This window comes from Bos mutus, chromosome 13 (genome assembly GCF_027580195.1).
Source record: "Bos mutus isolate GX-2022 chromosome 13, NWIPB_WYAK_1.1, whole genome shotgun sequence".
NCBI classification, from domain to species: Eukaryota; Metazoa; Chordata; class Mammalia; order Artiodactyla; family Bovidae; genus Bos; species Bos mutus.
The window spans coordinates 27,782,313-27,809,793 of NC_091629.1; the positions used below are offsets into that span (position 1 = coordinate 27,782,313).

Sequence of the window (27,481 nt, forward strand, 5' to 3'; positions counted from 1 at the left end):
CACACAACTGCTCGTAACTGGCCTGAGAACACCCGGCTTTTCTGCAAAATGAAAACCCACAAGATCAGGGTCCATGCCTGCTTTGCACTTGGCATAGGTGCATGCATGCGTGCTAAGTTGCTTCAGTCGTGTCCGACTCTTTGCAACTCCATGGACTGTAGCGTGCCAGGCTCCTCTGTCCATGGGATTCTCCAAGCAAGAATGCTGGAGTAGGTTGCCATTTCTTCCTCCAGGTGGCACAGGTGGGCCCCACGTAAGTCTTTGTGGAATGAGTGAAGGGTCAGTGAGGGGCGGCGAACAGGGGACCAGCCTGTGCCCTCAGGAAGCTGACATCTGTAACAGGAGCAGGGCTTGTTCTGTGATTACATCAGGGCTCTGTGTGGTGGGGCCGTGCGAGGAGACGGCTTCTCGGAAGACATGGCATTGGGGCTGGGCCTGGAAGGGCGGAAATCACGTTGATTTTTGGAGACAGTGGGCAAGGGTTTCCTGAGCAGAGTCAACAGCAAGTATGTGATACAATGAGGTCAGGGTTGTCAGAGAAGATGCAGTTACATTTGAATTTCAGATAAACCACGAATGCTTTTTTATTATAAGTACATCCCAAATATTTCACAGGATGTAATTCTGCTGAAAAGCATTTGTGGCTTATCTGAAGTTTAGATTTAACTGGGTGTCCCAGATTTTGCCAGGTCTGGCGACCCTAAATGAGACCCCAGTTCACAGAGAATACTTGCCTCTCCCGGTGGGTTTCTGCTGAACAGTGGTGCCTTTGTTTCCCATCTCACAAGCCAGGGCCAGAGACCCATCACATGAAGAGTCACATGGCTCCTCTGGGCATTGCTGCCCTGGCGATGCTGTCTTCAGGTGCCCCCAAGCTCACTGCTGCTGCGTCAGGGCAAGTGCGTAAGATAAAAGGAAGGAAGCGGACTTTGGCAGCAGAGAACTCTGTTTAAAACACAACCCTGCAACTCCCTGTCCAGGAGAATTCAGACCAAGTGACTCAATGTTCTCATCTGTAGAAAGGCCACAACGCCCACCTGCCAGAAGGCACATTGAAGGCACTTAGGGAAGGGCTGGCTCTCTGACATCCTTATTTGCTTTGTAACCTGTCATTAAAAGCATCGCCACTGCTTGTCATGTAGTATCGGTTTCCCCAATTGCAACAGAGAACAGTGTTATCAAAATTTCTTAGATTTTTTAGTCTAAGAGTCCATCCAGTCCAATCAAGGCTGAGCAAAGTTCAATAACTTGTCTGCTCTTCAGCCAAGCATCTGAAAACCCACCTGGCCCCCTGCCCTCTGAAGTCTTGGGCTTGACGCTCCCTGCATGTCCAGTCAGCCAGACGCGAGCTCTTGAAGGCATCAGAGTGCATCACTGCTTCTTTCCAATAATCGAGAGGTTTTCTGTCTTTTAAATATCAGTGACAAGGACTTCCCTGCTGGTCCAGTGGCTGAGACACCGCATCCCAAGGCAAGGGGCCCAGGTTCGACCCCTGGTCAGGGAACTAGATCCTGTATGCCGCAACTAAGACCTGGTGCAGCCAAGAGAAATAAATAAAAAGTTTTAATAAATAAATATCAGTGAGAATGTGCCAAGGCAGGAACTTCAGTTTCCCCTCTAGCTTCCTGAATATAATCCAGGGAAAGAAAAGCCTGAGAAATTATCTGACCTCTTCTCACTGGCCTCAGCAAGGAGCTTGACTTCCTGGTGCGGTGTATTTCCTACACACACACACACACACACACACACACACACACACACAGGTCTTACTCTTTTTTTTTTTTTTTTCCAGCACATAGAACATAATAAGCAAACACTTTTACTATCCAGGCGTCAATCTGGACCGAAAGTGGGTTGCTAACAACAAGACAGTTAAGCAGCCTGACCACACTTCCCCTGCTTTGCCTTTTGGTTTTCACCTCAGTGTCATTTCTCCAAATCAAAGGAGCTCACAGGAGGGGAAGCTGCAGAGCCTGAGGGCGAGTACCTGGCACTCTTCCACCACTCGCATCACTGGGGTTAATTGATCTTCGCCATATTTTTTCCAAAAGTCAAGGTATCGTGGGGGCAGGGGCAGAGAAGCAGCAGCTTGTGACGGCACTTCTCAGACGTCCCAGCTTTGCAACCCACTGCAACAGCCTGGGCTGGTTCACCCACTCGCTAGAGTCCAAAGATGGGACAGGGGTCCCCACAGCTCAGGGATAAACAATAATCTTCCCTCTTCTTTAATCCGAAGATGGGGTGGTGCTCTCTGTAGGCAAGCTGCAGTTGCTCAGTCCTGTCTGACTCTTTGTGACCCTATGGACTGCAGCACGCCAGGCTTCCCTGTCCTTCACCATCTCCTGGATCTGTGGGCAAGTAACAACCTTTAAAAGGATTAGCCCATGAGGAAGTGTGAGGGGCAGGGACAGGGAGGGACAGAAAAAGGAAAAAAAAAAAAGATCAACCCACAAAACACCTGGAATCAGTTAATCAGTTCTTCTTTACAAGTGGTTTTCAAATCAGTAACAAGACTCAGTTCTCTAGGTATTTTCACCAGAGCAAATCTCAAGACAGATGGTCCCCCTGGCTGACTGGAGAGTAAATAGGTCCAAGGCTACGTTGTAAGTGAAATACTCAGTTCTACAGGAAGACTCGAAAAATACCTCTGAGTGAAGTAAGAGGTTATGCTGAGGCTGTGATTTAGAGTGTGTTTAGTGCCAAGATTTGAGAAGGTGCTCCCCTAGAAAGAAGACATCACTGCCTCCAGGAGGGAAGAGGAGGTTCCTGGAGGCAAGGGCTCCTTTGGGTTGACCCACGTGTGAGATGAGAAACAAACCCCCAGGCTCAGAATTGCAGGATTCCTGGACCAGCAAAGACTCACAGTGAAGAGGAAAATTGCGTATATATGGAATCTATAAAGATGGTACGGATGAACTTATTTGCAGGGCGGGAATGGAGATGCAGACACAGAGAACAGACTCATGGATCTGGGCGGAGGAGAGGGGAGAGAGAGGGGGACAAATGGAGAGAGTAGCATGGAAACATACGCACTACCACATGTGAAACAGCCAGTGGGAATTTGCTGGATGACTCAGGGAACTCCAACCAGAGCTCTGTGACAACCTAGAGGGATGGGACGGGGTGGGAAGTGGGAGGGAGGGGACATACGTGTACCTGTGGCTGATTCTTGTTGCTGTATGGCAGAAAACAACACAATATCGTTGGATAATAAAGCTATTATCCTTCAATTAAAAACAATGTTTTAGAAAAAGAGAGAGGGAGAGAGAGCTCACAGATAAATGTTGATAAGACCAGTGATGAGGTCCAGTTTCTCTACTTTATCCCCTCTGAGGTGGTCTCCATCCTTCCTGAGTCCATGCTAGACAAGCACAGCCAGCTTCTGCCCAGATAAACAGGAAGGAGAAAGGAGAGAGAGAGAGAAGACAGCTATGGGAGGAAATTAGTACTTACACAGATGAAAATATATGGTGATTCCATATTTTCACTGCAGGAGGAAGAACAGCTACTCTTCCCACCCGAGAGCCCAGTGACGTGTGAAAAGCTAAATACAGTGCTGGTTCAGAATTGAATCTGTGCTGACCTCAGCGTGAGCCCCAGAGCCAAGAATTAGACTATTTTTTAATGCAGTTACCAAAAAACAAAAAAGGTGTAGCTAAAATGGGTGATTTATTCAACAAGGACCTACTATGTATCACAGGGAACTCTACTCAATATTCTGTAGTAATAACCTATATGGGAAAAGAATCTAAAAAGAGTGGATGTATATGTGTAACTGAATCCCTTACTGTAAACCCTAAAACTAGCGCAATGTTGTAAATCAGCTATGCTCTAATAGAAAATAAAAACTATATTTCAAAAAGACACTAAAAATAAAATAAAATGGGTGATTTGCATTTTTTATTCCTAACTGCAAAATTAAGATATGATCAAGTGCAGGGAAACATAGAAGAAAAGGCTTAAGATTTTAAATGTTTATGAAAATAAAGTGTATGCACGGAAGTAATGCAAATGATACAGAACTACAAACACGGAAAATGAAAGTTCCCTGATAGCCTTCCTGGAACCAACCAGAGCAAATGGTTTAGTGGACAGTTTTCCAGATTTTTCTCTGTATATGTGTAACCAAATATATATATATATATATATGTATGTGGTTTAGTCGCTAAGTCATCTCCAACTCTTGTGACACCATGGCCTGTAGCCCACGAGGTTCCTCTGCCCATGAGACTTCTTTCCTAGGACAAGAATACTGGAGTGGGTTGCCATTTCCTTCTCCAGGGGATCTTCCTGACTCAGGGATTGAACCCAGGTCTCCTGCATTACAGGCAGATTCTTTACCAACTGAGCCACCAGGGAGGGTATACATTTGTGCGGTGGGGGGAGTTTTACAAAAATCCGATCATGATTTAATACTTTCTTTTGGGAGTTCACTTTCTTTTTTCTCATAACTATATCTTGGACATCCTTCCATGCTACTTCTTTATAGACAAACTGTATACTACATAACTGCTACACAAGGCTTCACTGAGTAGGTATGATTGCAGGTGAATACTTTCACCTTAAATTTATCTAATAGCATTTTAGTCACACCAAAAGGCAATTTCAGGGGCTTCAATGTCATCGTACTCTCATTGCACAAATACAGTGTTTGCCCTTTATTCATGTTTCCTGCCTGCCTTTGTCCATCTGCACACACTTCTCATCACTTGTTCATTTAACCCAGAACTTCGCATGGAATCCCTGCTACCGAGGGCTGCTGGGGGCTGCCAGGCCCTATGAAATGGGCATGACTAAACAGCAAATGTGTCAAGACAACCTGTCATTGCAAAACCCTCTGGTTGCTTTGTCATTTACAGTTAAATGTAAGTAGGCCTTTTGTACACATTTTAAATACCTTCCTGAAAAAGCAAAAGCCTTTCATTTCTGTCAGATACTTTTATAAAGAGCAGAATTCCCTTTCCCTGTCCTGGGTCTGTTTTGTCACAGCATCTGGGAGTCCCAGGGGCAGGGTGTGGAGGGCTCTGCTGGGTGTGGTGTCCGTTGGTTTGTGACAGCATTTAGCCAACTGGTAACTTTACTTCAGGGCTTCTTGGTGGCTCACTGGTAAAGATTTTGCCTGCAAACGCAGGAGACATAAATTCAGTCCCTGGATTGGGAAGATCCCCTGGAGAAGGGCATGACAACCCACTCCAGTATTCTTGCCTGGAGAATGGACTCCATGGACAGAGGAGCCTGGTGGGGTACAGTCCATGGGGCTGCAAAGCGTTGGACACGATTGAGAAACTAAACATTACCTCACTGTGCTCTCAATTCCTCTGGGGCCGGACAGGAAGTGGACTGTTTTTTCCTGCAGGTCATCCGGGATACTGCTACCCTACAAGACTTGTCAGGTGTAGATGCTACAAACACATCACTATTTAAAAATACAGATGGGGTGAAGAATTGGAAGACTGGGATCAACACACATATGCTACTGACACTATGTATAAAATACATAACTGCTGAGAACCTACTGAACAGCACAGGAAACTCTGCTCAGTGCTCTGTGGTGACCTAGATGGGAAAGAAATCCCCAAAGGAGGTGATAAATGTACACATAGCTGATTCACTTTGCTGTGCAGTAGAAACGAACACAATATTATAAAGCACCTATGTTGTTGTTTGCTCACTAAGCTGTGCCTGACTCTCTGTGACCCCATGGGCTGCCAGGCTGCCAGCCTGGCAGAGGAGCTGCCAGGCTCCTCTGTCCATGGGATTTCCCAGAACAAGAATACTGGAGTGGTTTGCCATTCCCTTCTCCAGGGAATCTGCCCAACCCAGAGATCAAACCTGTGTCTCCTCCCTCCAGCCTACTCCGCCCTCAACGTCTCCTCTGTGCGGACCCGCCGCCGCCGCCGCAGCCGCCCAGGCCTCCGGACCGGGAGGACCCCCGACTCGGCTGTGACTCGGCGCCCGGACCGCCGCGTCCTCCTGCCTCTTTTGGATCGGTAGAAGAACAGTCAAGATCATAAGTTTAGATGACCAAGATGGATATTCGGGGCGCTGTGGATGCTGCTGTTCCCACCAACATCATTGCGGCCAAGGCTGCGGAAGTCCGTGCGAACAAAGTGAACTGGCAGTCCTACCTGCAGGGGCAGATGATTTCTTCTGAAGACTGCGAGTTCATTCAAAGATTTGAGATGAAAAGAAGTCCTGAGGAGAAGCAGGAGATGCTTCAGACTGAAGGCAGTCAGTGTGCTAAGACATTTATAAATCGGATGACTCCTATTTCCAAAGAGCAGACCAGTTCAGTACATACTCACCCTGGTGGATGATACACTGCAGGAAAATCACCAGCGTGTTAGCATTTTCTTTGACTATGCTAAACGTAGCAAGAACACTGCCTGGTCCTACTTCCTGCCGATGCTGAATCGCCAGGATCTCTTTACTGTTCGTATGGCAGCAAGAATTATTGCCAAGTTACCAGCTTGGGGAAAAGAACTGATGAAAGGCAGCGACTTGAATTACTATTTCAATTGGATAAAGACTCAACTGAGTTCACAGAAACTGTGTGGTAGCGGTATCGCTGCTGAAACAGAAACAGTCTCTTCAAGCGATAGTTCCCAGTATGTGCAGTGCGTGGCGGGGTGTCTGCAGCTGATGCTCCGAGTCAATGAGTACCGCTTCGCCTGGGTGGAGGCAGACGGGGTGAACTGCATCATGGGCGTTCTGAGTAACAAGTGTGGCTTTCAGCTCCAGTATCAGATGATCTTTTCCGTGTGGCTCCTGGCTTTCAGCCCACAGATGTGTAAACACCTGAGGCGCTACAACATCATCCCTGTCCTGTCCGACATCCTGCAGGAGTCGGTCAAAGAGAAGGTGACGAGGATCATCCTCGCAGCATTCCGTAACTTCTTAGAAAAGTCAGTTGAACGAGAAACTCGCCAAGAGTATGCCCTGGCGATGATTCAGTGCAAAGTCCTGAAACAGCTGGAGAACTTGGAGCAGGAGAAGCGACGACGAAGACATCAGTGAGGATATAAAGTTCCTCTTGGAGAAACTCGGTGAAAGTGTCCAGGATCTCAGCTCATTTGATGAATACAGTTCAGAACTAAAGTCTGGAAGGTTGGAGTGGAGTCCTGTGCACAAATCTGAGAAATTTTGGAGAGAGAATGCTGCGAGGTTAAATGAAAAGAATGATGAGCTCTTGAAAATTTTGACCGAACTTCTGGAGGTGTCTGACGATCCCCAAGTCTTAGCTGTTGCCGCCCATGACGTTGGGGAGTATGTGCGCCATTACCTACGAGGCAAGCGGGTCATGGAACAGTTGGGTGGGAAGCAGCGGGTGATGAACCACGAGGACCAGCAGGTGGGCTACAACGCCCTCCTGGCTGTACAGAAGCTCACGGTGCACAACTGGGAATATCTTGGTAAACAACTCCAGTCTGAACAGCCGCAGACTGCAGCTGCCCGGAGCTGAATGGGCTCTCAGGGCTTCCCTTGGATCTCCAGCCGCCCCCTCACCTGGGATAGAAGACCTGGAGTGGGTCTCAGTAACTGCGGTCAAGCTCAAACCATTCCTCATTTATGTGTCATTTTCTTCTGTTGTGTAGCTTTTCCCAATGCTGATTTCCCATTAATTTGTCTTAAAGTAGGTGCTTTCTGTATCTAAGGAAAATATTACTGTTACATATACTGCTCGTAATTTCTTTATTTATTGTTCTCTGGAATGAATATAGGGTTATTAAAACATTCTCACTCCAAATACATTTTTTCTCTTTCCTTGTTCCTGACTTGAACTGTAACAAAAGTACCTTTTGTCCCAACTGAATTGGGAGAATTGTATTTGCAGAGTAGTGAATGGTAAATAAATGTTTTGAATTCAAAACAAACAAACAAACAAAAAAACCTGTGTCTCCTGCATTGGCAGGCAGATTCTTGCCTGCTGAGGCATCAGGGAAGCCCCCAAAGCAACTATACCCCAGTAAAAATTAATTTAAAAAATAAGTAAATAAAAATAAAGATAGAATCAGGAACTTGGAGTATTATGAGAGCAGAGATGTGAAACTCCTAGCAGGTAATAAGTTTCATTCTTTTGTGGGAAAGTATGTGTCCTATGTTAAGGAATTAAATAGTTTATATATTTAGAAAACTCAAGAACAGATTGATAAAAGAAATGTTCATCTGCTGGGGTATGGGGAAGTCATTCTGGCTTATCCCTGAATTAACTCAAATTTTATGCTAACTAAAATAGCCTGCGTATGGCCTATCAAACATACATTGTACATCTGCTTTAGTTATTAAAGAAAAGAACGCACTGATCAGAAGTAAAGACAACCCATGATAAAAATAAAGATTAAATGCCCATCTTCCTGGGACTAATGCTGGCCCTTCTTTGATGCTAAGACTCCCTTCTCCGGTGCCACGGCTATTCCGACTCGCTGAGTACCTGCTGGTCTGTTCTTTTTTTTTTTTCTGAAACCTCCTCCCCATAGAAAATACACACCCAAATACCTCCCATCTCTCTGCAAACACACTGTTGCTACTGCAAAAATCTCATTTTTACTCTGTTGAGATATTATGTCATTTAGGAGGGTCATTTCTCATTATATGACATTACATGTCACTTAATGATGTTATATGTCATTTCTTCAATAACTGGTTTATAGTAGCGGGCAGTTTATTAACATTAAATTTAGACCCAGCAGATCTGAGCGAGGGGGTGTGGAGGCAGCAAGGCAGGAGGGAATGAAGAGCCCTCTGGTCAAGCTCCCTGTGTCCAGACACAGGTTGCTGGCCAAAGGAGGCCCCACTGGTCCTTCTTAGAACCCTTCACCGAGCCTTCATCATCCTTTGTGACTCCCGGGCCATGGTCCTCCACTTCGTCTCCATCTATGACGGCAATGGCTCCTGGCTGATGACCTCTTCAGACTGTGGTACTTCTGCACTGGCTCCAACCAGACTGGGCTGCATTTCCTCTGAGACTCAAGTCAGGCCCATGTGCCCAGGCTGGCCACAGGCATGCTGGTGGCCTGCAGCGTGGCCACCTTGGCAGTGGTGGTCATCATCACTATGAGGAGCCTGGAGCTCCTCATAGTGTCCCAGGTGTGCAGGGACCCCCCCCCCCCAAACTCACAGCACAAGTGGGCCGTGGGCTCCGCCCTCTTGCTCGTCTCATTTGCCCTCTTCTTCGTGGGGCTCCTGAGTTTCCTGACCTTCTCAGGAGCGGGGTCATACTCATGGGCCTCACCCTGATGTTCTGGAGTGACTCCATGGCCTCCTTCCTCCTCTTCCTGAACCCTTGCATGTCAATAGTATCACCCACATCAACAGCATCATGCATCCCTGGGGCCTGCCTGCAAAACTTTAGGGTCCCCTCCAAGGACATCAAGTTCTACCAGAAAGTGTGGTCAAAATGAGACTTTTCCAGACTTTCCTGCTGGTCCAGGGGTTAAAACTCTTTGTGCTTTCAATGCAGGGGGCATGGGTTTCAATCTGTGATTGGGGAACTTAGATCCCACATGCCACATGGTGCAGGAAAAAAGATTAGACTTTGCCAACATGTGACATTCAAATTGCTGCCTCTTGGCCTTGGGGTGGTTGGGCCAGTGGCCCAGGGGCCTTTGTAGTTGGTCTGCAGCCCAGAGGTTAGGTGGTGCCTCCAGCAGCACCAGCTTAGTCATGGCCGTGTTACTAGGGTGTTGATTTTACAAAAATAAACATATATTAAAATCTAAAAAATAAATAAATTTAAAGTATGAAGCCTTTGATTGTATAGATCACAACAAACTGTGGAAAATTATTCAAGAGATAGGAATGCCAGACCACCTGATTTCCCTCCTGAGAAATCTGTATGCAGGTCAAGAAGCAACAGTTAGAACTGGACATGGAACAACAGACTGGTTCCAAATCAGGAAAGGAGTATGTCAAGGCTATATATCATCATCCTGCTTATTTAACTTATATGTAGAGTACATCATTCGAAATGCCAGGCTGGATGAAGCACAAGCTGGAATCAAGATTGCTAGGAGAAATATCAATAACCTCAGATACCCAGATGACATCACCCTTATGGCAGAAAGCAAAGAGGAACTAAAGAGCCTCCTGATGAAAGTTAAAGAGAAGAGTGAAAAAGTTGGCTTGAAACTCAACATTCAAAATACTGAGATCATGGCATCCAGTCCCATCACTTCATGGCAAATACATGGGGAAACAATGGAAACAGTGAGAGACTTTATTTTGGGGGCCTCCAAAATCACTGCGGATGGTGACTGCAGCCATGAAATTAAAAGACACTTACTCCTTGGAAGAAAAGCTATGACCAACCTAGACAGCATATTAAAAATCAGATGTTACTTTACCAACAAAGGTCCATCTAGTCAAAGCTATGGTTTTTCTGGTATAGTTTATATATAGTTTTTCTTGGACTATAAATAAAGCTGAGCAGCAAAGAATTGATGCTTTTGAACTGTGGTGTTGGAGAAGACTCTTTAGAGTCTCCTGGACAGCAAGGAGATCCAACCAGTCCATCCTAAAGTCCATCCCGAATATTCATTGGAGCTGAAACTCCAATACTTTGGCCACCTGATGTGAAGAACTGACTCATTGGAAAAGACCCGATGTTGGGAAAGATTGAAGGCGGGAGGAGAAGGGGATGACAGAGAATGAGGTGGTTGGATGACATCAACAACTCGATGGACATGAGTTTGAGTAAGTTCCTGGAGTTGGTGATGGACAGGGAGGCCTGGCATGCTGCAGTCCATGGGGTTGCAAAGAGTCAGACACAACTGAGTGGCTGTACTGAACTGAACTGATGAATCCTATCCTGCCACTAACCAGGTGTTTATCTTGGCCAAATACCAACCTCCCTGGGTCTATTTCCTTATTGGTACAGCAGACCTAGTAATTCCTCTGTTATGTAGTGATTATGAGGGCTAAATGAATCCGCTTATGGTGAGTACTGGCCAGTGCCCGGCCAAAGCAGAAGCACAAAGCAGTGGCTTGAATCTTTGTCAGACACCTTGAAAGAACAGGCAGGTGGAAGAGGATTCATGGGGAAGAGAAGCAGGGGTCTGCTATTAATTAAAGGAAAGATTAGCTTGGCATGGGAGCTTCTCCAATGGTTCAGCGGGAAAAGAATCTGCATGCAATGCAGGAGACACAGGAGATGTGGGTTCAATTCCTGGGTCGGGAAGATCCCCTGGAGCAGTAAATAGCAACCCAGTCCAGTATTCTTGCCTGGAGAAACCCATGGACAGAGGAGCCTGGCAGGCTGCAGTCCATGGGGTCACAAAGAGTCAGACACGACTGAGCACATGGCACTGCTTGGCCTCAGAAAGGGCCCTCAATGGGTAGGAAAGCCTAACACAAGGGGAAATGGGGGGGTGCCGATGCCTTACCTTTTGTAAGTGGTCTGAACCTTCATGGAGCACACCTGCGTTAACTCCTGGGCCACACCTGCCATCAAGTTCTGCTTGATTCCATCGTCAGGGTCATCCAGGGAGCAGCCCCTCGCCTCCCCCATCCCCACCCTGCACAGTGCTCAGCCCAGACCTGAAGGACAGGACTGCCCAGGGACCCTCAGACACAAAATGAGGTGCTCTGTTCAATGGATAGAAACCTCTTGCCTTATAGGGTGGCAGTTCACCCCCAGAGGAGAATGTACTTTGTACACTCTACTTCACCCATACAAGGGCGGCTTTGTCCTGCCCAGGAATCGCACTGCCTCCCCTGATGCTGTGCAACCTCCCTGATGGGGCAGGGGACGTGGGGTCCTTGGAGCACAGCCCCACCTCCTGCCTCCAGACAAGCAAGCTCTAAACAACTCCAGCAGCATGGCTGGCCCTGCAGTGAAGGCCTGTCTGCCTGGTGAGCAGCACTAGCCTTCTTGTAAACTGGAAGGAAACGGAACCATGGGTCCCTGCACACAGCTGCGCTCGGCTCCATTGCTCAGACAAAGCATCTATCTCCCCAGAGGAAATCTGTGCCCAGACGGCTCTCCAGACCCTACCTGGCACTTAATCACCCCTCCTCCTCCGCTGGCCTGACTTCTCTACGTGTTGTTTAACTTACCTACAATTTCATAGGCATTTTTGTTTTGTTTTTCACAGAGGTGAAATTCACATTATGTGAAATTAAGCATCTTATTTATTTATATATATTTATTTATTTGGCTGTGCCAGGTCTTAGTTGCAGCACATGGGATCTTTAGTTGCAGCAGATGAGACCTAGTTCCCTGACCAGGGATCAAACCCAGGAGCAGAATTGCTGGGTAATTCTGTTTACATTTTGAGGAACTGCCAAGCTGTTTTCCACAGTGGGTGCACCATCTAACATTTCTGCCAGCAACGTATGAGGGCTCCTGTGTCTCCACCGCCTTTGTTTCACTTTTCAATGCGGCAACCATCCTCATGGGTGTGTTCTGGTATCTCATGATTTTGATTTGCATTGCCCTCATGACTAGTGATGCTGAGCATCTTTTCATGGGCTTGTTAGCCCCATGTATATCTTCTTTGGAAGAATGTCTATTCAAGTCCTTTGCTCATTTTTTAAAAACTGAGTCTTCTTTTTATTGTTGAGTGGAGAGAATTCTTTACACACCCTGGAGGCATTTGTATGTCTTTGTTGCTGCTCTTAATACATTTAAATCTCTTACCTGTTTGCCTCCTCTGCCAGGTAGAGAGAACCTGAAGAGGTTCTCTATAGGCAAGGCCTATGCATTATTAAAAAAAAAAAAAATCCTCTAATTCTCAGGCCTTAAATAAGCTACCATGAACATATAACATGAGTTTATGCCTGTATATATAGAGAATGTTTCTGGAAAGATGCATAAGAAAGTTAAGAGAGGGGCGTGGAGGTCTGGAGCAGAAAGAACAGATGCTACTTTCCACTGTATACTCAAGTCTTATATGACTATTTTTTAAACTATGCGTGTTATCTTTAAATCAAAAATTAATAAAAATATATACCACTGGCTTTTTAAGGGTGAACTGCAGTGTAAGTGTTCTGACACCATAGAAACTCTGGCTCTAAGGTCCACACCTGAGGAGTTCTCCTGCCTACCAGCTGAGCTGCAGAGTTGGTCAAAGCCAGGTCCACGTGTCATAGGAAAAGAGGGACAGTCCTTATGCAACACAGGGTCCCCACATGCCTCCTACCTGGGGACTGGTGCCTGTGACCTCAATATGCACATAAAGCTATCTGACCAACATGCTCATCTTCAGAGCAGTTTTCCAGGATGCAGCTGGGTGAGCAACAGGAAGGGGGTCCCTCGCTGTGTCCGTGGCCTCTTTCCACATCCCAGGCCCTGGTACTCTGCATCTTGAAGTGAACGAAGACCCCAAAGAGAAAGAGCCCTGAGAAACCCACCACCTGATAGTGCTAGGAGGACAGAGACAGAGCGAGAAAGAGAGAGACAGAGAGATAGAGAAAGAAATAGAAATATAAACAGGGAGACACAGAGAGACAGTTAACCATACTTCAAAAAAAGAAAAGCTTAAAACACACACATCCCCTGTAGGCCAAGCACTGCCTCTCTAGTTTGCCTTAACCTTCATCATTCCCTACTTTTAATATCCCAACACACTTCACTTATTATTTGCAGCTCTACAAACTTCCACCATGTTACTCCTGAAATCTGAAAAACAATAAACTTGGAGATACACATCAATATCCATAAGCTAAGAAAATAATATTATTTTTGTTTCATGGGAAAAAATTTAACACACACACACACACAATGTTAATGGGATTCCACTGCCAGCGAAATTTAACTTAACTAACTGACAGATGGTGGTTAGAGGTGCAAGCTACCTAGACTTTCTTAGGCGTGGGTTTCTTCATCCATAAAATGGGGAGCTTTCTTGGGCCCTCCCGAGTCTTTTCCCATCTGTTCTAGAAGGCAGAGACTCTATAATGTTTGAAGAAGGTGGGGCCATGAGCATCAGACACCTGAAAGCTTTATGACTGAACAGAAATGAGATAAACATGATGACAAGCTCATCCGAGTGTGAAAGATGGCAAGAATGAAATGACTTCAGCTCAGATCCACAGATAGACACATCAGCACAGACCCCTGTCCTTGTTTGGAAGCTGCTTTTATTTCCACAGAAGAGGAAAGATCCAGTTGTTTTTCGATGTGCACGCATAGCCAGTAAACCCCTGTGGCCATAAAAACCAGAGGAACCAGTGAGACCACTGTAGGCCCCATCGCTGCCAGGACGTGTGACTGGTGGTCACTTAGAACCAGCAGTGTGTGTGGAGAGGGGGAGGGGCCCAGGAAGCATCTACTATCCCCCCAGAGCATTAGCCAAGAGATAGTCCTCCCTGAATCACAGTTTTCTCAGCTGACAAATGCCATTCAGATTCTTTCTATGTTCTAAAGTGAAAATGCTACATTTTATTTTTGTAAAATGATACTCTATCCCAAAGCACTTTAAAAAACTTTTTATTTACTATTATTACTATTGTTTTTAGTATACTTTATGTTTTAGAGCAGTTTCAGGTTCACAGCAAAACTGGGTGGAAGAGGACTTCCCTGATTGTCCGGTGGCTAAGACTCCACACTCCCAGTGCAGGGGGCTCAGGTTTGATTCCTGGTCAGGGGACTAGATCCCACATGCCACAGCTAAGACCCAGAACAGCCAAATAAATAAATAATTAATTTTAAAAAATTGGGTGGAAGATACAGGGATTTCCCATACACCCCTCACCTCCGCCACTCTGGGCACCCTGCCCAGAATCCCTTTTGTTTGATTGTGGCATGTTTGTATGCCTGATATGTCAGAATCAGGGCCTTTCTGACTCAACTGCCTGCCTTTGTGCAACAGAGCGGGGAGACCTCCAGCCAGCTCTGTTTTCACCCCTGCTCACAACCTGGCCTTTGAGGTTCCCCTAACTTCTTGTCTTTTCTGGAGTCTTCTAGCCTGAACGAATTTGCTTCTTAATGCCTTACCTCTGTGCAGTCTCTGACGTTTCAGCTTCCTCTGGTCTGTTAAGTCAGTCAGGTTTGCCCATCTGCTTTCCATTCTTCAAAATTCCATCAGCTTCTTTCAACGGCTGATCTATTTTTGTATTCTCTTTGAACTTATGGGTTTATATCCTTTTTTATTCCTTTAATGCCCTTTTAGCAAACTTTGAGGAAGGAGTCAAATTAAAGGCATGTGTTCAATCTGTGAAATCTCATCTCAGGTTCCTCCTTCTATTTTATTATTCTGTCCCCCACTCTGCTCCCCTGTAACAGAGAACAAACCTGACTCCATATTGGATCTATTCCTTTAGCTCCAGCTCTGTGCTTTGTTGCCTGAACTTAGTCATGTTGGCTCTGCATCTTTGTAAAAGAACATTGCCTGTTGTTGCTCATTTGCTAAGTCGTGTCTGACTCTGCAACTCCATGGACTGCAGCATGCCAGGCTCCTCTGTCCTCCACTGTCTCCCAGGATTTGCTCAAAATTCATGTCCATTGAGTCCGTGATGCTAAGAGGATGTTGCCTGTAGCCAGAAATTTATAGGATAGCTCATTCTCAAGGTCCTAACATTTAAAAGTGTAACACTTTGCTTTCATAGATAAGAAGTTGCAGAACAGACAATAACATTTGTCTTGTTGGAGGTTTATAGCAACATCGTGACCAAGACCTTACATGGACAGCTGCAAGAACAAAAGATTCTGCCACTAAGATGTTAGCAACAACCAGTCACAGCAACTCCCCTGCCCTTTTTAGTATAAAAGGAGCCCTGTGACTGCAGCCATGAAATTAAAAGAAGCTTGCTCCTTGGAAGGAAAGTTTCGACCAACCTAGACAGCATATTAAAAAGCAGAGACATTACTTTGCCAACAAAGTTTCGTCTAGTCAAGGAAACGGCAACCCACTCCAGTGTTCTTGCCTGGAGAATCCCAGGGATGTGGAAGCCTGGTGGGCTGCCGTCTATGGGGTCACACAGAGTCGGACACGACTGAAGCGACTTAGCAGCAGCAGCACTCAAGGCTATGGTTTTTCCAGTAGTGTATGGATGTGAGAGTTGGACTGTAAACTTGACCGCCGAAGAATTGATGTTTTTGAACTGTGGTGGTGGAGAAGACTCATGAGAGTCCCTTGGACTGCAAGAAGATCCAACCAGTCCATCCTGAAGGAGATCAATCCTGGGTGTTTATTGGAGGGACTTATGCTGAAGCTGAAACTCCAATACTTTGGCCACCTGATACAGAGAGCTGACTCATTTGAAAAGACCCTAATGCTGGGAAAGATCTTGAGGGCAGGAGGAGTGGGGACGACAGAGGATGAGATGGTTGGATGGCATCACCGACACAATGGACATAGGCTTGGGTGGACTCCGGGAGTTGGTGATGGACAGGGAGGCCTGGCGTGCTGCGGTTCATGGGGTCGCAAAGAGTCAGACACAACTTAGCGACTGAAAAACAACAAGAAGATGATTCTTTGGGATGCTAGCCTACAATTTTCTCTGTCAGCTGGCTTTCTGAATAAAGTCGCTGTTCCTCGCCCCAAAACGTTGTCTCTCTTGTCTTGGCTTCTTATGTGGTGAGAAGCGGGAGACTGGACTGGGTGACATCTCTGACATGTACCTGCTCTCCAATGAATGCAATTGCAACTCAAGTATTTAAACCCAAGTATATTTGGAACAATGTATAAGATGCATGTGTTCTACAATTTTACAATACAGTCATGGGATGTTCATTCTGTCTTCAGCCTCCCTGGCTTGGCTACATTGTAGTTTAATCCTTCTGATTGCTGCTGGGAGCTTACTTTCAGCTCTTTGTTGCCACATATTAGAATCCAAGGAACATTTTGACACATACACCAGAAGATTTCTTTTTGATATCTACTCAGGAGTAGAGACGGAGAAGGCAATGGCACCCCATTCCAGTACTCTTGCCTGGAAAATCCCATGGACAGAGGAGCCTAGTAGGCTGCAGTCCATGGGGTCGCTGAGGGTCGGAAACGACTGAGCGACTTCACTTTCACTTTTCACTTTCATGCATTGGAGAAGGAAATGGCAACCCACTCCAGTGTTCTTGCCTGGAGAATCCCAGGGTCGGAGGAGCCTGGTGGTCTGCCGTCTATGGGGTCACACAGAGTCGGACACGACTGAAGCGACTTAGCAGCAGCAGCAGCTCACTTTTAATCTTAACAGAGTTACTCTACATAGCTATCACTACATAGTGGATGTTTATTTGCTAGATAACCCAATAATTTCTTTTTCTGTTACCTAAAAAAACGATGTTCTTCCTAACAGTTTTTTTTGTTTATTTTTTCCTTTTGGTAGCAGTCAAGACTGACCTCAGAATTTTTTCCCAGGACCATGGGCATCTGAGGGTCAGTGGTCAAACTGTGACAAACCGTGAGTATTCCAGTAAAACACAGGCATCTGCTCGTGAATGCCTGGTGAGAAGACCCAGTCCATTGTTCCGGTCTGACATACAGATAACCCCTAGTCGTACAAAGAAGAGAAGTGATTTTAAAACATTAAATTAAAATAATTAGATATCAAAGGTTAAATGGCTTTGAAAACAAAGCAATACTAATCCAAAGTAGGACTATACTATTACTATTATAACTATTACATCAGCCTGGAATTAAATATACCTCTGTGTAGACAGGACCAATCTAAGCTTACTGAGGCCTCACACAGCGCCTGCCTCAGAGGAGAAAATTGAAAACAATTAAGGTATTTTTATTTCAAAGGCCTTCTAGTAGAAGATTTGGGGTTAATATGAAAGGTATAGAGATATCATAAACATATTTCTGAGAAAAATTCCCCCTAAACCTCCTACAAATATAGTACAGAGAGTCAGACCAGGACAGCTCGCTGGGGTTAAGGAAGTGGAAGGGCCCTCCTAGAATATCTGTCCATCCCTCTTCTCTGGGAGCAGGATGTGCCCCCTCCTTCTGGCAGCCAGATTCTGCCATGTGACCTGAAGCCCTGGCTATAGTTAATTGTATGGAATTGGACCCAGACCCAAGCTGAGCCAACTAGATTCTCTCCTCTGGAAATCTGATACTAAGTTATGAGAAACTAGATGGTCTGGTTTGGAGGTTCTCACTCACTTAGGTTTTTTGCCCCCCTGGGAACAATGACAATATCTGGAGACATTCTAATGTCACAGCTGGGGTGGGGGGAGAGGGTGGGTCTTGCCAGCATCAAGGGCGTAGAGGCCAGGGATGCAGAAAAACATGCCCAGAACCACTCCCAACACAAAGAATCAGCTGCCTATAGTCCACACAGTGTGGCGGAGAACTCTTGCTGCTGTGACCCCTGAACAGGCAGCAGGTAACTGAGGAGACCGGGGCTGCCAACCAGCATCTCTCTTGCACATCCCAGGGGAGAGGCGACCCACCAGGAGAGGACAGCAGAGAGGCTGGATAGAGAGCAGCTGAGCTCAGAGACAGCCTTCCAGTTATTGATTCCTGCTCCTTCCAGACCCCTAACTACATTTTTGCCCCTTTGTCCTTCTAACATATTCTCCTCAAAAAAAAAAAAAAAATATATATATGTATTTGGCCATGCTGCGTGGCATGTGGGATCGTAATTCCCTGACCAGGGACTGAACCTGCATCCCCTTTCATTGGAAACTCGGTCTTAATCACTGGACCACCATAGAAGTCCCAATATATTCTCCTTTTATATGTAAGGTAGCCTGACATGGTTTTTGATACTTGAAGTCAAAGTAACTTAATACAAGAAACATTCAAGTGAATGGTTTTATTTATTTTTTTTAATGGCCAGAAAAATTGACAGTATATTTTTAATTGATTGAATTCTGTATGTATAAAACATGTCAGTAAAATAAAGAAAGAACAAAACAAAGATTACATACCCACAAGTGTAATGAATTCATCCTGTTTAACTACATTAATTTTAAGGGAAAAAATTACACCAACATGTTGGCCTTTCACAGTAATAAATGATAACACAATGTTACTCAAAACCTAGATTCACTTCTTGGTGGGTGTCAGGCCAAAAGACACAACCAAGCCAAAGATCAGGAGAAAGAAGGAAGGGGCTTCTCCAAGGGTTCAGGCAGTCTACAGAGTCCAAGCTTTAATGAATTGAAATCCAAAGGGTCAGAAAAGATCAAAATCGTCACCCCTTATGTTGCAGTTGATGTGGTGATTCAGCACTTCAAGCTAATCTTTACCATTGAATAGAACTGGGAACCTTTACAACTAACAATATCATTTTTACTGTTGTTACTTCTCTTGCCTTATAACAGAAGCTTGTTTCTTCACTCTTTTATCCCATTAAGATCATTAACTACTGAGACGTGTTCAAGGGCAAGCATTGCAGTTAGACTTAGTCACACAATGATTTAGGCCCAAAATAGCTTCACTTATGTCAAGAAAGCCATGCCTGGTTTTCTTTCCCCAGGAACCTCCTACCTTATCCGCTTACAATTAGAATTTAATTGCATTTAAACAAGAATAATTTCAACTAAAATAAAGGTATTATACAAGGTAACTGAGATATTTCATGTATGAATTAAAACTTGTCAGCTGTCTGCTCAGGGATTCCAACCTGTTCCAAGTCACAGGTTTTAGTGTTTGTCCCAAATCCTGGTAAGTCTTTATGAAATCAGGCCTAGCTCATATCTGAAGTCTGTCCACAAAACTAAAAGTTGTTTTGGCATTAGAAAATGTAAAACTATCAAACAAAAATATTTCACCTTGCATTCAAACTGTTTCACTGTTTTAAATTTTAAACCCAAATAACAAATCCAAGTGGTCACACAGAATAATGGAATTGAACTATTCAAGTTCTCTTTACCTTGACCGTTATTATGCCATCATTGTTTATCTATTGTCTAGATGCAGGAGTATTAGTACCCCTGGGGCCTCAAATATGAACTGTGTCTCTGTAACCTCCCATCCAACCAATGTAGTTCAACAATGCAAAACCTTTAGGAACTTAAGAAATGAATGTTTGTAGTTCAGCCCAGATGCTTATAAGTTCAGGGCCAATTGTGTCACAAGAATTCTCTGCCATTAGAATACAGTGTTTATTTAAATACAAGCAGTAAGAGGTGCTAATTTGAAGTTTATGTATTATTCAATACTATGCTGCCACTGCTAAGTCGCTTCAGTTGTGTCCGACTCTGTGCGACTCCATAGATGGCAGCCCACCAGGCTCCGCCATCCCTGGGATTCTCCAGGCAAGAACACTGGAGTGGTTTGCCATTTCCTTCTCCAATGCATGAAAGTGAAAAGTGAAAATGAAGTTTCTCAGTCATGTCCGACTCTTAGCAACCCCACGGACTGCAGCCCACCAGGCTCCTGCGTCCATGGGATTCTCCAGGCAAGAGTACTGGAGTGGGTTGCCATTGCCTTCTCCAAAGTGAATGGTTTTAAAGTGCTCTAAGCAACACTGAAGCTTGGGCAGCTTAGAGATCTTTTTAGTCTTTTAGAATGAAACAAATATGTAAAATGAAATGGCTAACTGTCATTACTTCATCCCACGAGGTTTCTACAATTAGATGCTAGAGTGAGTCTTTCTGAAGGGCGATGGTGTCTAGAACATGCCTTCCCTGTGCTTGTGAGTCTTTTGAGAACCAGGACACCTGGCTTACCTGCTCTGCCACCACACCTGAGCCCCACCCTGAGCCCTACCCAGTTCCACCAACTCCCAGTCACCATACCCGAAGCAGCTCCATAGAGCTGCTACTGATTATACTTGCTAATGAGCTCTATTTTGCATATTATTTTGTTATTTCCATGCCCATCATCAGTTTTGGGACTTACTTTTATTTCTCTATCTACAGAAATTCAATAACAATTGTGATTTAGGTTAAATCACTGAAATGGTCTTTGAAACTTTCTTCCTGGAAGCTGTATTTTTCTTTATGTTTTAGGAAAGCTGTGAATTCATTCATTTATCCACATATACAGTTTCTTAGGAGTCACTGACCCCTGTGGAAATCTGATGGTGAATCCTCTTTCTGGAGGAGACCTGGGTTCGATCCCTGGGTTGGGAAGATCCCCTGGAGAAGGGAAAGGCTATCCACTCCAGTATTTTGGCCTGGAGAATTCCATGGATTATACAGTCCATGGGGTCGCAAAGAGTCGGACACGACTGAGCGACTTCCACTATGATACCATCCATGAGGTTGCAAAGAGTCGGACACGACTGAGCGACTAACACACACACAGACACACACACACGATTCAGATGTAAGGAATCAAAGGATGAAAAGAGAGAGTTGTACTCTTGAGAGGAACACAACGTGGACCACAGAGCAGTAAACACCCATCTATGACCACGTGACAAGTGCCAAGAGAAAGCGATAACACCATGGTGGCTCAGAATAGAGGAGTTTAACCCAGAGGAGCATTAAGAAAGGATTCCTGGAGCAGGTGACATCAAGTAGGAGGAGAAGGGAGGAACATTCCAGACAGAGGGAATGTCTGGATGTGTGTCCAGAAGGGAAAAAGCCTGACAAGCTCACAAAACGCAGAAGTGTTTAGAGCAGCTCTGACGCCTATCTCTCGGCTCCGGGCTGTATGTCTGTTTTTCTCTGTGTTGCCAAAGGCTGAGTCAGCTGATCACACCAACCAGATCGCTGTGCCAGCTCACTTCTGGTGCTTCTGGGGAGGTGCTTGGGGGAGACTGGAGGCAAGAGGAGGGAGGAGCCATGCTCCCGGCCCTTAGAGCCTCTCTGGCTGCAGGGAGGGCAGCAGCAGCACCAGCGAGTGGAGAGGACTCCTGGGCTCCTGGGGTAGAGGAGGCAAAGTGGCTCTGCAGCGGCTGTAACCAGTAACTGCGGCGGGTCAGCCAGACGGCCTGGCCACCCGTGAGCCAGGCTCAGGTGACACGTTCCCCTCCTGCTCCTGCCTGGAGCTCCAGGCCCTTCCTCACCTCTGGGTAACCTTTTTTTGCCCCTTCAGTCTGTATAAGTTTTGAAACTAGTTCTCTATATTTAACTGCCTCTGTTCAAAATACCTAGAGCAACTCTGTTTTTGTGACTGGAAACTGACCTATACAGCCGTGGGTCAGAAAAGATGGTGGAGGAGGGCTGGGGTGATGACTTGGTTGACCAGGTAATTGAGGGCCAGGTTATTCAGGCTCCTCTTAAGAAATGACCAGGCATTTGAACTTTATGCTAAGAGCCATGGAGAACTGTGAGAGATTTTAAAGTCATGGTTGACTCAGTCACTTTCTATGAGGATCACTTGGGTTATGACGTAGAAACCACTGAACTGAAGGAAGCTTTTGCAGTTATCTAGGAGAGAATTTGATGGTGGCTGGTACTAGGGTAGTGGCCCTGAGGATGAAGAGAAGGGACTGGAAGGCTTTGTTTTTTCTAAAGTTTTATTTGGGGGGCTTCCCTGGTGGCTTGGTGGTAAAGAATCTGCCTGCCAAAATAGGAGACAGGGGTTCGATCCCTGATCTGGGAAGATCTCACAGGCCATGGAGAAACTAAGCCCATGCACCATAACTATTGAGCCTGTGCTCTAGAGCCTACGTGTCACAACTACTGAAGCCTGTGTGCCCAGAGCCTGTGCTCTGCAACAAAAGAAGCCGCTGCAATGAGAAGTCCATGAACTACAACTAGAGAGGAGCCTCTGCTTGCCACAACTAGAGTAAAGCCCATGCAGCAAGGAAGACCCAGCACAGCTAAAATAAATAAATTAAACAATTATTTGGCTGTGCTGGGTCTCAGTTGCCAAGGGCGGGTTCTTGGTTACAGCACGTGGGATCTGGCTCCCTGATCAGGGATTGAACCCAGGTCCTCTGCAATGGGAGCAGGGAATCTTAACCATAAGCCACCACGGAAGTTCCTGGAAGGCTCTTTATGAGGTGGAATGGCCAGAACATAATGGGGCACTGTGCCAACTAAAGGTGGCTGCAGATTCATTGACGCTTACAGCTGGGTTCTAGCTGCTCCTCTTGAATTTGGGTGCGCTCCGTAATGGCTGTAACCAAAGAATTCAGCAGAAGGAACACGGTGGCAGCTTCCAGGTCCAGATCTTATGAGGCCGGCAGCTTCTACTTTTAAATTTCTAGCTTCTTGGAATTTCTACTCTTGGAATGCAACTGCCATACTTTGAGATGTGCAAGCCAAATGGAGAAGTCACACATACGATGCTCCTCTGGTTGACAGCTCCAGCTACGCCCCCAGCCAGCAGCTGGCGTCAACAGTCAGTCACACATGTGCCATCATGGATGTCCAGGACACTTGAGCCTTCAGATGACCCCAGCCCCAGGCCCAAACAACTCCCACACATCTGAGCCCATTCAACCCACAGAACCATAAGAGATAACAGTATCAATACATTGCTGCTTTAAGCCACTAGGTTTGTTTATAGCCACTAAATTTTAGGGTGGTTTGTTACACAGCCAAAGAAAAGAGGAGTAGATGTGGAAGGAGAGAAAGAAGATAGAATGAGGATAAAATCTAGAATTCTGGTTTGGGGCCAAGGTGGAGGCATCACTGCTGAGACAGAGACCAGGGGCAGATGAACAGTTTAGGGGTGGGGGAGTAAAGGATCTCTCATATACTAGAAAATATATATTTTAGGAAATTCTTTTTTTCTAGACCCTGACGTGTTTTATCTTCACCATTAGCCATCCACACTTCAAACAGATTTATATTTTATTGATCCCTGCCTTTAAGACCCTCCAAAACATGAACTTCAGTATCTTCTGCTGCAAGAAAAGCTGTGCTTCTCAAAAGTCTCAAGAGGAACTCGTACCTATTTCATCACACTTAGTCCTTGCAGATGTAGGGATCGACTTCCAGGTCTCTTTATTCATTCACCAAATATTTACCTATCACCTCCCAGGGACTCAGCACTATTCTCTTGCGCACGAGACAGATAACGTCCCCATCCTCATGCAGTTTACATTCTGAGCGACAGGCAGACAAAAAACAAGAAAATGGTCACCAATTTGATTTTTAAAAAGGAATGAAAGAAATAAGCAGGGTGACAATAGAGAATAAAAGTTGAGGGGAACCTGCTTTAAATAAAGTGGCGAGGGAAGATTTTTAAGCTGAAACTTAAGGAAGTGGGAAGAATGAGCCGTGGGAAGAGGTGCAGGAGGGGGAAGCCAGGGTCGGTAGCCGCAGGACCGCCGAGGGTACAAGGCCCTTGGGTGGTTAAAAGCTACCCCAGGTTCTGGGAACTGAAAGACAAGTGTGTTTGGAGTGAAGTGAGCCTGAAGTACAGCAAGATGCAGTGGGGCAGAGGTGAGAGGCAGATTAAAGGATACCTTTTAGTCCGATTCAAGGATGTGCATTTTATTCTAAGTACAAAAGACAGGCAGAAACATGGACATGCTCTGATTCATGTCTTAAGAAGGTAAAGGTCAGAATATGCAGGAGCGGGAAAAGTGAGTGAGAAACTGTTGTGGTTTTGGACAGAACCTGGACTAAGGTTCACTCTATAATTTTCTTTTCCTTGGACTCTTGTCTCTTCCTTTGCGAAGTGCAGGCAGGGGCTTGGAGAAACAGATGATGAAAATGTTTCTGTTTCTTGGAGAAACAGAACCAGAAATCAGCAAACAATGATTCCCAAGCACCAAGTATAAATAAGACTCTCTCTGGACTCCTCTTGTTTTGGGTAAAGATTTGAAAACATTTTCAAGGTTGATGGTGTTTTCCACTCCTCTCCACCAACCTGCTTCTCCCAACCTAAGGTTTCCTGCCATCAGGAACTGCCAACTGTGGTCTCTGAGACACTGAACCAACTAGTGGCTTTTAAGCCACTTCACCATTTCAAGATCTTTCTTTGTTGTTGGGTGTTGTCATTATAGACATGTCTGAACTGGCTAAGTCTGCTCCTGCCCCTAAAAAGGGCTCTAAAAAAAGCTGTGACCAAGGCCCAGAAGAAGGACGGCAAGAAGCGCAAGCGCAGCTGCAAGGAGAGCTACTCCGTGTACGTGTACAAGGTGCTGAATCAAGTCCATCAGGACACCGGCATCTTGTCCAAAGCAATGGGAATCATGAATTCCTTCGTCAACGACATTTTCGAGCGCGTCGCTGGGGAGGCATCGCGCCTGGCGCATTACAACAAGTGCTGGACTATCACATCTAGGGAGATTCAGACCGCCGTGTGCTTGCTGCTACCTGGGGAGCTGGCCAAGCACACCGTGTCCGAGGGCACTAAGGCTGTCACCAAGTATACCTGCTCCAAGTAAATATAATATGCCTAGCCGCTGTTAACGGAGAAGGCAATGGCACCCCACTCCAGTACTCTTGCCTGGAAAATCCCATGGACGGAGGGCCTGGTGGGCTGTAGTCCATGGGGTCGCTAAGAGTCGGACACGATTGAGCGACTTCACTCACTTAAGCCACTTCACCATAGGTATTTGTTGTCTTCCAAATTCCTCGGCAACTGGATTAGGTTGGGTGGAATCTGAATGGACTCAGTCTGTTGAAGGTTAGCATTTTTTTCTTTTTCTTTTTGTCTTTTGTCAGGGCCACAGAACTTATCTGCCAACAAAACTAAAGTGTAAGGGATCAGACTGAGGAACCATATTAGCCTTAAATACTGTTTCCTTCGCCAATACCTTTGAGTCTTTCAGTAACTCCACATGAATATCGATAAACTTTCCTTCACATAAGGCATGGCAACATAAGTCAGCAGATACATGTAAAATCTTCTTCAATATGCAGAGGCTGATGGCAATATGTGAAAAACGTTCTAGGGGGCTTCCCTGGTGGCTCAGAGGATAAAGCATCTGCCTGCAATGCAGGAGACCAGGGGTTTGATCCCTGGGTTAGGAAGATGCCCTGGAGAAGGAAATGGCAACCTACTCCAGTATTCTTGCCGGGTGAATCCCATGGACAGAGGAGCCTGGCGGGCTACAGTCCACGGGGTCGCAGAGTCAGACACGACTGAGCGACTTCACTTTCTTTTTTTAAAATGAATTTTTTAATGAGTCAATATTTTTGGTCAGTTCAAAAACATGGTGGCGGTGGTGGTTTAGTCGCTCAGTTGTGTCCGACTCTTGCGACCGCATGGACTGGAGTCCGCCAGCTTCCTCTGAACATGGGCTTCTCCAGGTGAGAATACTGGTGTGGATTGCCATTTCCTTCTCCAGAGGATCTTCCTAACTCAGGAATCCAACTCAGGTCTCCTGCATTGCAGGCAGATTCTTTACCGACTGATAAAAGTAGCCCCAGAGAGATCCCTGTCTCCTTCTCAGTGTGAGGGCACAGTGAAAAGACACGGTGAACCAGGAAGTTTGTCCTCAACAGACAAATTTAACCTTATGTTTTCTAGATTCCAGAACTGTAAGACATATATTTCTGTTGTTTGTAAACATGTTAGATATATATGGCACTGGATTACTTAGCAACAGCAGGACTTTCTTAAGGCATCACAAAGTCAGTTAACATGGTTATACAATCTGTTCAATAGTCTAGTAACTTTGCACTTGACTTTTGTCTACTTGTAAAAATTCATTTTGGAGATGAGTTTAAGCAAACTCTAGGAGATAGTGGAAGACACAGGAGCCTGGAGTGCTGCAGTCCCTGGGGTCACAAAGAGACCTAGTGAACAACAGAAATTCATTTAGCCACTAACGTATACAAATCCAGTTAAGACTGATGTACATTTAAAGAGTTTTCTTCTCCCCTCCCCGCAAAAGGCCCATTGTCTTATATAATATACCCTCTTAAACTCTATGTAGGGATGAAGAAACATTGTAAAAAACTTGCATTCTGTCATGAATCAGAGTAATTTAAACGTGAAGGAAGGTAGGTCTGTCTCCCAAGATTCACTTTAAACAGCTCTTATTTGAGAATAAATCTTCAAGGAAACACCAACTCTTTTGTCTGCATACTCAGGCTGAAAACACCAGATCTGCTCTCTTCGGTTGAGAACATAAGCCACCAGGGCTGGAGATAGAAACCTGAAAAAGCGTGTGTTTGCAGGGCTGGGCCGGCTCGGATATGGAAGGCAAAAAACAGGGAATCTTTTTCTTTTCCTACACTCTGTGGCCTAAATCCATTCACGTGCTGGTCAGCTATCTTTACAGCTGGTTTAGATTATAGCTCTCAGTAGGCGCAGACCTGCTTCCCATTAAATCTGCCCTTCCCCTTTATGCTAAAGTTTCCTTTTCAAAAGTAGAGTTTTTTGTTTTTTTTTTTTAATTCTTATTTACTAAGGCTGCACATGGGGCAATGCATCAGGCAAGAATGACATTGGGAGGGAAGTTAAAAAAAAAAGTGATTTCTGAACTCCTTAAAATTCATTGGGTCCTTGTTTACTTCAGGAAATGGAGGTAGGATAAAAAGAAAAGCAAGACAAGTTGCAGAGGACCAGCTAGGCACGCAGAGGGCCGAACCGCAGCCGGAATCGGGCCGGATGGCGTCATCTCCTGGTGTGCCGGGCTGCGGGAAGCCGCCCGCGGTCCCGGGGGCGGGGGCGGCCAGCCCCAGCCACGTGGTCGCGGCGGGCCCAAAGTCCAAGGGCAGCTGCGGGCGCGGGGCCGACTGCGCCCCGGCGCCCGATGGGGAGCGAGAGTGAAGAACCGGACAGCGGCC

The 27,481-nt window shown here is 45.7% G+C and overlaps 3 protein-coding genes and 1 pseudogene across 6 annotated transcripts in view; all 4 read left to right on the plus strand.

Moving 5' to 3' along the window:
• ANKRD16 (ankyrin repeat domain 16) overlaps window positions 1–15,562 on the plus strand; it is a 35,129-nt gene extending 19,567 nt beyond the window's left edge. Inside the window, exon 8 of one of the 4 annotated variants that reach the window (XM_070381200.1) lies at window positions 15,547–15,562. The gene's annotated coding sequence lies outside the window, so the exon portion shown is untranslated. Of the gene's footprint in view, window positions 1–3,493; window positions 5,318–5,356; window positions 5,792–5,851; window positions 5,989–15,546 lie in introns of those variants that run through there. The other 3 variants (XM_070381198.1, XM_070381199.1, XM_070381197.1) reach the window with 3 other exon arrangements.
• Window positions 6,012–8,296, plus strand: LOC138990405 (V-type proton ATPase subunit H-like). The gene is given in 3 exon segments (XM_070381195.1): window positions 6,012–6,287; window positions 6,289–6,995; window positions 6,997–8,296. Coding segments are annotated over 3 exon segments (1,440 nt in total). The 5' UTR covers window positions 6,012–6,020; the 3' UTR covers window positions 7,463–8,296.
• Window positions 8,381–9,404, plus strand: LOC102269100 (voltage-dependent calcium channel gamma-like subunit; annotated as a pseudogene).
• A 9,184-nt stretch (window positions 15,563–24,746) lies between the features above and the next one.
• On the plus strand, window positions 24,747–25,128 carry LOC102265252 (histone H2B type 2-E). Its single transcript, XM_014479859.2, is given in 2 exon segments — window positions 24,747–24,791; window positions 24,793–25,128. Coding segments are annotated over 2 exon segments (381 nt in total).
• Window positions 25,129–27,481: the final 2,353 nt, after the last annotated feature.